Source organism: Cucurbita maxima, unplaced genomic scaffold, assembly GCF_002738345.1.
Source record: "Cucurbita maxima cultivar Rimu unplaced genomic scaffold, Cmax_1.0 Cma_Scf00013, whole genome shotgun sequence".
In the NCBI taxonomy this organism is placed as follows: domain Eukaryota; kingdom Viridiplantae; phylum Streptophyta; class Magnoliopsida; order Cucurbitales; family Cucurbitaceae; genus Cucurbita; species Cucurbita maxima.
In genome coordinates this window covers 726,826-734,968 of record NW_019272029.1, presented here as the reverse complement: position 1 = coordinate 734,968, position 8,143 = coordinate 726,826, and the positions used below count along the sequence as shown (strand labels likewise).

The 8,143-nt window shown below is 38.3% G+C and overlaps 3 protein-coding genes across 3 annotated transcripts in view; 2 read left to right on the top strand and 1 right to left on the bottom strand.

Moving 5' to 3' along the window:
- The first annotated feature begins 83 nt into the window (after window positions 1-83).
- LOC111488110 (ubiquitin-like-conjugating enzyme ATG10) lies at window positions 84-3,464 on the top strand. Its single transcript, XM_023135750.1, has 7 exons — window positions 84-272; window positions 466-645; window positions 719-769; window positions 856-936; window positions 1,042-1,147; window positions 2,107-2,204; window positions 2,981-3,464. The coding sequence occupies exons 1-7, from the start codon at window positions 261-263 to the stop codon at window positions 3,191-3,193; spliced, it is 741 nt and encodes a 246-aa protein (XP_022991518.1). The 5' UTR covers window positions 84-260; the 3' UTR covers window positions 3,194-3,464.
- A 287-nt stretch (window positions 3,465-3,751) lies between these two features.
- LOC111488109 (rhodanese-like domain-containing protein 4A, chloroplastic) lies at window positions 3,752-7,601 on the top strand. The gene is made up of 4 exons (XM_023135749.1): window positions 3,752-4,513; window positions 5,135-5,237; window positions 6,678-6,914; window positions 7,335-7,601. The coding sequence occupies exons 1-4, from the start codon at window positions 3,819-3,821 to the stop codon at window positions 7,386-7,388; spliced, it is 1,089 nt and encodes a 362-aa protein (XP_022991517.1). The 5' UTR covers window positions 3,752-3,818; the 3' UTR covers window positions 7,389-7,601.
- The window catches only part of LOC111488108 (TPR repeat-containing protein ZIP4), a 5,501-nt gene continuing 4,778 nt past the window's right edge, over window positions 7,421-8,143 (bottom strand). The window contains exon 6 of the mRNA XM_023135747.1: window positions 7,421-7,508. The gene's annotated coding sequence lies outside the window, so the exon portion shown is untranslated. The remainder of the gene's footprint in view (window positions 7,509-8,143) is intronic.

The window sequence follows — 8,143 nt, the reverse complement described above, 5'->3', positions numbered from 1 at the left end:
TTTTTTTAAAAAATTAATTAGTTTAAGAGTACTTAAAAAAAAAAAAAAAAAAAAACGTTTATATATATCATAACTATTTTCTTTGGGCTTTCTCCATGTATTAGCCCAACGGAAGCGATGTTCAGCTCCAAGAACGAAAGGAAACAATTCGCAATGGAAGAAATCTCAGGGCAATCGACTTCGACGCCAACAATCGTCCGATCACCGAGCTTTGGGTTATTGAAATAGTCACTGATCCATGTGAATTTCGCGTTATTCAAATGAAGCAGATGGTTAGTGTTCAAATTATTCGAACTTGTTTATATATCTGTATGGCCGAATGATTTCGATTTTATGTGCGAAAAACTTATGATTTTGTTTGTACTTCATATGCGTTTCTTATAATTGGTCTGCCTCAAAGTTTTTGTTCCATGTTGACGCTTTCCATTTCGGATTTCGCCCTCTCTGTTTCTCCGATGCGTTTAGGTTGGTACATGTGAAGCATTGGTGGAGAATACTTTAGCTTTGGATGGAACTATCTCATCAAGTGATTTTTACAAGGCTGCTTGTGCTTTTGTTCATAGATGGAATCTGATCAACTCTGATTTTCCTTCATGGTCATGGATTCCATGTCAGAAACTACGGTGGATTAGTTCTGATGATAAGGTGAAGTTTGTTCTTGTTTGGATTAGATATCACTGATTTACAAGGCTGCTTATGCCTTTTTATATGCTACTAGGCGGAAGGATACTTATCTTTGGAGAAAATATGCCTTCAGAGACCACAAGAGGTCTGCTTCTTCCATTTTCGTGGTCCTTTTTTGTTTTTCTTCTGCAATTCACAAGTGTTCATTTTTTCGTTAAATCTTTTCTACAGAACGAGCAGGAGAAAGGAGAGTGTTTTGAGGAAATAGATACTGCTGGCAACAACAATGAGTCTCTCGATGAAGCTACATTAGTATGTGCTTTCTGTAATTGATGTTCTTGTGTGTGGTAACCATACTTCTTTAGTTGTGTGACATCTGTTGCGTTTATTAACTAAACTCTCCCGTTTTTTCTCAAGGTTCCATTCCCAAGTGATCATCAAGAAGTACATTACTATGATTTTCAGATTCTGCACTGTGCTTCATATAGTGTTCCAGTGCTTTACTTTCGAGCTTACAGTTGTGGTATGCAAGTTTTATTGTTCCATTATACCTTTTTAAGATCACGCTTTAGAATATTATTGTTTGATGCAAATGCAAACATAAGACTTTTAGTTTCTAGATATTTAGCAAATGAATTGTAACAGCTCAAGCCTACCGCTAGCAGATGTTGTCCTCTTTGATTTTTCCCTTTCGGGATTCTCCTCTAGTTTTTTAAAACACGTCTGCTAAGGAGAGGTTTCCATACCCTTAAAGAATGTTTTGTTTTGTTCTCCTCCTCAATCAGCGTGGGATCTCACATGAATAGCGTAATGTGTTCTTATGTAATATTTGGTTATTTATCCATAACTTTCTGAGCTCGCTAATACCTGTAATTAGCATGCTCCTTGAAATGTTGAATGTAGTTATTCTAAAAATGTGATTCGGTGGAATATATTGGAAATTAAGGTGTGTGACATCATGGGTTATTCCAAGTGGCTTAAGCCATTGCAAAATCTTTCAACACATTCTTAATTTTTCCTCTGTGAATTGATCTTTTAGACCCTTTTCCTAGAATCATGATCCTTAATTATTTTCAAAAAGATAAAGAAACTTTCCTTGATAATAGTAAAATATAGATCAACCAGTTAAAGTATTATATTCTCGACCAAAAGGTTAGAGGTACGAATCCTCAACCCTAGCTGATATTGAACAAAAAAAATTGAGAAGTATAAAAGAGGGGCAACACTGACAGTATGATTTTGACGCTGTTAGACAAGGAAGCTACAATAGAATGTCACTTGCATGTCGAGAATGAGTGGTTGAATGTATGTGCTTTATCTTCGCTATGATCTGTTTCCACTGTCTCTATCTTCCCCCTTGGCCTAATTATGGTATAGGAAATAGGAGGTTTAAAATATCTATTTTTTGGGTTGATGTGTTTGAATTCTGTTCCTAATATGAAGTATTTCCTATTCAGTATACTAATTTTGTAAAGTGTACAGATGGACAACCTCTGACGTTTGAAGAAATGAAAAAGGACCTTCCATCACAGTCTGAAGATGCACTATTGAATTCAAAATGGACGTTTATTACTCAGGAGGTACAGCTTTTCTTAGACAATTTTTTTGGCCTTTGGTTTTGGATGCACCAAGCATAAATGAGTTTGCATTAAAACAAAAGAAGGAACAGTTTACGAGCCGAGTAGAGAGAACCCCCTCCCAACATAAATGTGAGATCGGTTGGGGAGGAGATCGAAACATTCTTTATAAGGGTGTGGAAACCTCCTCTTAGCAGACGTGTTTTAAAAACTTTGAGGGGAAGCCTGAAAGGAAAAACCCAAAGAGGACAATATCTGCTAGCGGTAGGTTTGACTGTTACTAATGGAATCACAGCCAGACACCGGGTGATGAGCCAGCAAGGAGGTTGAGTCCCGAAGGGGGTGAACATGAGGTGGTGTACCAGCAAGGACGTTGTGTCCCGAAGGGGGGTGGATTGGGGGTCCTACATCGATTGGAGAAGGGAATGAGTGACAGCTAGTACGCTGGACCCCAAAAGGGGTGGATTGTGAGATCCCACGTCGGTTGGGGAGGAGAACGGAGCATTTTTTATAAGATACCTCCCCTATCAGATGTGTTTTAAAAACCTTGAGAGGAAATCTGAAAGGGAAAGCTCAAAGAGGACCGTAACTGCTAAATGTGGGACCATATGCATGTTCTGAAAGTTTCTTTTCTATTTCTGTCACGGGCATTTTCTGATTGAGAAATAAGAATGCAGGATGTTTTTTTTCCCTTTTTTCTTGTGCATTGGGTCAGGTTGAAGAATGGAAGTACATGAACTTTGTGATGTTAACTAGTTTTGGGTATGGATTAATGTCAGGAGCATCCATATTTAAACAGAATATGGTTCAAATTACATCCTTGTGGAACGAGGGAATGGATGAAGCTACTCTTACTTAGTGACGCATCCTGGTTCAAGAATGCAATAGCGATTGAAAGATATGTTGCCTCATGGCTCTCAGTTGTGGGGCAAGTAGTTGGCTTGAGAATCCCCATGGAAATGTTGAAAGATGGCGGTGGCATCCAGTTCTGATTCTGGTGTTCCTCACCATTTTATCAGCCTTGTGTATGTTTGGTTTCGCTATTGGCAGGTGGAGGGTGCTTTTAGACCATTGAAACCACATCTCAAAATTTGTATATATAATTGCTTTATGATATAATCTGATTATGGGAAATGTCATTTTTGTCATTTCCTACTAGCCTCGACGTTTATGGGAGTTTAAGTACTAAAATGAACGTGTAATTGCGAACAAGCTACACTTTGGGGACAAGTTAAATTATAAGTTTAGTATGTTTCATGCCTATCTAAATTTTAGAAAATTATAAGAGCATCTACTTGGTATTAAGAGTTCTGTTCAGACATTTTGAGTAAGATCGGAGTACGGAATTCGAATTCCTTCTTGCTTTAGTCCTGTTTGAATCTGTTCCAGCATGGATAGAGCGGCTAGTTCATGTTCTTGAAATCTGTGTTGGATAAAAACCAGATGTTGAAACCCCGAATTAAAATTTCCCTTGATGCATGCCAAGAATAAAGCCTAACGTAATGAATCAATTATTTTATTTTGTTTTTTTAGAATAAAAATCAATTTACAGATTAGATTGCGTTCGATTTTATCCCAACTTGTCTCCCATTCTTCCAGTCATTACAGAGCTCTCTAATGGAGTCGCACTCCCTCTACCTCTCCTCTTCCTCCCTATTTCTCCACAAACTTCCCTCTCACAAACCAATCTCTCTATCCCCGTCGCTCATTCCCTTCAATTCAAAGCCTCTCAGCGTCTTCAATGGCACCCATTTTCCCTCCATTAACAAAACCCCATTTCAAAACCCAACAAATCCTTCAAACCCTCTCAGAAACCCCCATTTCCTCTTCGCAAAAACCTCCCCATTTCTCCAATTGGTGAAATCCCATCTCCCTTTTGCTCTAACTCAGCTCCTTCTCACCCCTCTCCCGAGCCTCGCCTTGGAAACTGACCAAGCTTCTTCCGATAAGATAAACTTGGAGTCCATTTTAGTTTCGATTGATGACTTTTTCAACCGATACCCATTTTTTGTTGCTGGGTGTACTTTCATTTGGCTTGTTGGGATACCCTTGATTGACTACTATTTTCTAAGGAAGTACAAGTTCATTTCTGCCATTGATGCGTTTCGCAGAATTCGGGATGACCCAAATGCACAGCTCTTGGATATTAGAGATGAAAAGAGCTTGGCGTTTTTAGGGTCTCCCAATTTGAGGATTTTGAATAAGGATGTGGTGCAGGTTGTGTATTCAGAGGAGGATGAAGATGGGTTCGTGAAGAAGGTGAAGAAGGGCTTTGGAGATGGTGCTGATACTCAAGTATTTGTCCTGGACAAGTAAGTTGTTTCCATATACTTCAAATGAAAATGGATTTGTGTGATCTTCATACTTTTATTTTAGTTTTTTGCACGCTGGAGGCAGTGGGGAAGATGGAGAGAGATGAGCGAGGGAGGCCAAGAGAGGAAACATGGGAGAGAGGAAGATTGAGAGAGGGAAAGCCCCGCTAGCCGATACTGTTCGCTTTGACTCATTACCAGTTAGCCTTACGGTTTTAAAACATGTTTGCTTGGGAGAGGTTTCCACACCTTTATAAAAAATGCTCCGTTTCCCTCCCCAATTGTTGTGAGATCTCACAATGTGGAAACTTCTCCCTAGTAGATGCATTTTAAAACTGTGAGGCTGATGACAATCCGTAACCAGCTAAAACAGACAATATTTGCTAGCGATAGGTTTAGGTTGTTAGGCTATTACAGAAAGGAGGAATATGGTGTACTCCATAAATGTGCAAACTTCAATAGCGAACACTGTTGTAGTTATCATGGCCTGAGTCATGTCATATGGTTTTCCTATTTAGCTAATGGGGCCTAAAACTAAACGGAACGCCCCGAAAACTTTGCTCTCTTGCCAATTATATGAGTTCAATTCATAACGTGCTACGCTTTTAATGTCTAAGGTAGTTTTGATGGTAACTCCATGAAAGTGGCCGAGTTATTGTTCAAGAATGGCTTCAAGGAGGCTTATGCAATCAAGGATGGTGTTAGGGGCGAAAAAGGGTGGTTGGTATGTGTCCTCCTTTTGCTAATCTACTTGATGAATATACTCATGTTTTAGTTGAAGGCTTAATCATGATGCGTTGTAATGTTTATTTTGATTTGTTTTCTTGCCTCCTTTTTGGGGGGCTCTTTCTTTTGGTGGCCCCTTCGTTTTGGTATTCTTTCATTTTTTTTCTCAATGAAAGTTGGGTTATTCATTGAAAAGAGAGAGTAACGAAAAGTGGGGAAAGATAGCTAAACATCGAAAGCCAAGGTCATCCTCGGTCCTCGTCCTCTTCTAAATCAATGTACCATCTAAAGATTCTCCTTCGACATTCGACTCATGATTTCCAATATTCCAATGTTCGATCTCTTCCATCTCTGCCTTGCTCATGTCCATTTCCTATTAACCACAATCATCATCGTGTTACTTTTCTCTTCTAGGTGGTGAAGTCAATTGGGTTTCCTAACTCGAGAACTTAGAGGCAACAGTGGTTGACGTTCCTCTAGACACGGTTGGTAGAGCTTGCTTTATTCTTCTCTAGTACCACTAGCATAGGCTACATCCCCATGTAAGATCATCTATTGTCAAAATCCAACTCATCTTCTCTTGGTCATTTTCTTCCAACATCATTCAAACCAACCATTATTTATGCTTAGAATATGATCCAAAGGTATTGGGTCAAGTCAATTTCTTTATATCAAGGTGTTGTATAAGGAGATACAAGACTCTGCCCATCTATCCACTCTTGGTTGATTGTGCAAGTATGTTTAATCTTGTTAAATGACTAATCAAACCTAAAAGCTTGAGTTGATGGATTAAGGTAAATTTGATTATATCATTTGTGGATGCACTATTAATTGGAACGGAAATGACTTTAAAGGGGTTCGAATACAAGACCTCTTGCTTTGATCCAATGTTAAATCAGGTTGGCAAGATAGGCGATGGTTCGTTAACCGTCACACCCTTTTATCTTGGCTTCTTAATTTCTAATTGATTTCCATTTTTGTTTGGCCTACGAGAGTTCCAACCTGTTTCCCCACAAGTCATACGATCACTTATTCTTCATCTGTTATGAATCTCTTGGGATTTGATCTAACAACCTTGTTGAAGAATGAGACCTTTAGATCTAAATTATTCAAGAACCCCAAAAACGATAAGAATTCATCCCAATGAACTTTTCAAATCGACCGAAGTTTTTCCATTTTGAAAATGTATAAAACTTAATCAACCAACATTAACTATTTGATTCAAGTTAGTCTCAGCAGTTTTTTCAGAGTTTTCATTTTCACCCTGAATTTCTCTATCCAGATTCCATACCTACTACCTGTGTTGACAGTAGGATGAAAAGGTTCTTTAATTTCTTTTCTTTCCAAATCATGACTTGGTGGAATTTAGAAAGCAGAGGTTAGACTCTTCTCTAATTTAGGTAAAGCTTTCTGTTACTTACTTTCATCCTCTTTGCAGGCGATACAGGAGTCCTTGTTACCGCCTTCTGTTCACATTAGCAGAAGGAAAAAGGCTAAAGCTTCCAAAAAGTTTGGGACTAATGGAGTTGTTCAACAAAGTGGAGACAAAGAGGCTGTTCCATCTTTGAAATCCTCCAATGGAGAAATCCAAACTTCACCCCTCCATGTCAATGCATCGTCAGACACCGAGTCCAAGTTGAAAACTCGGTCAAGGTCATCGTCTCCTTATCCAAACGTAAGTTCACTCTGTCAACTAATACATCTTTTAAGTATGAACTGATTTTTCACTCTTTATAAGTAGAGAAAAAGAAGGTCTAAGCTCAATTAAAATACAAAAGCACATTGTAATTTTTGTATGTTACATTATCTAGTCCAATATGCTTCTAAGCAATATAAAAACAATCAAAAGCCTTTGAAATGCCTCAAAGGAAATCATTTAATTAGTGGTTTTCCTTAAACTGCTTGTATCAAGTGTTTCATCTAAAAACACAAGCTTCAAAAATGTCTGAAAGTCACTCAGTCATGGAGACAATATTAAATTTGATTCGGTAAAAGGTGAATCATGATTTAGTGTTTGTATTTACATTCATTGTGGATTTTCTGTGCATGTGATTTACAGACTGACTCCATTTTCTATAACACTGATATATGACAGTACCCAGATTTGAAACCACCATCTTCTCCAACTCCCTCAAAGCCAAGGACATGAAAGACTAAAAAGTTTTGAGCTGATCATCTTGTTCTGCATAGAGAAGACTACAATACTATCAAGCGGCTGCTGCTAATGTTTCCATGTGGTTGTTGTAGACTCCAATTTTTTGGCAACTAGCTGTATATAATACATAATTTAGTCTTTTTGCTCCTTAATACAGTTAGTGCAATTCAAGATTTAAGCAAATGAAGGCACTTCGACATTCCTCAATGAATAATTACAGGAAAATGGAGGTGATGGATTGACATAAGAGGCGTAATGCAACTAATAAAAAATGTCATGTTTTTCATCTCCATCAAAATTGTGTTCTACAATTCTCTAGAGCATCCTCCGTCAAACAACAGGGTCGGAAGACTAGCTCGAGTTTGGCTCTCAAACAGATGAGTATGGTTAGGCAATCTAACAAATGTGGAGTTGGAAAGTTTTACACAGTGAACAAAACTTCACCTTCTAACTATATTTTACTAATCTTTCAATCATGAAAATTAAGAAAATGGTGCCCAAGGGAAGAAAAGAAGAAAAAAATGAAGGGAATGGGAAGAGGAAGGGGAAGGAAGGTAAAGGATGAGGAGAAAGAAAAGGAAAAGGAAAGCCACCCAAACTAAAACCAATAAAAACTAGTACACTTCATTCAAAAATCTTCAATTAGTCAGGGGGCAAACTAACGAACTCCTTGATTTCGAAGAACTTCATCATGCAACAATTAATTCGGCATTCCATGGCTTGTTTTACACGATCCCCCCCCCCCCCCC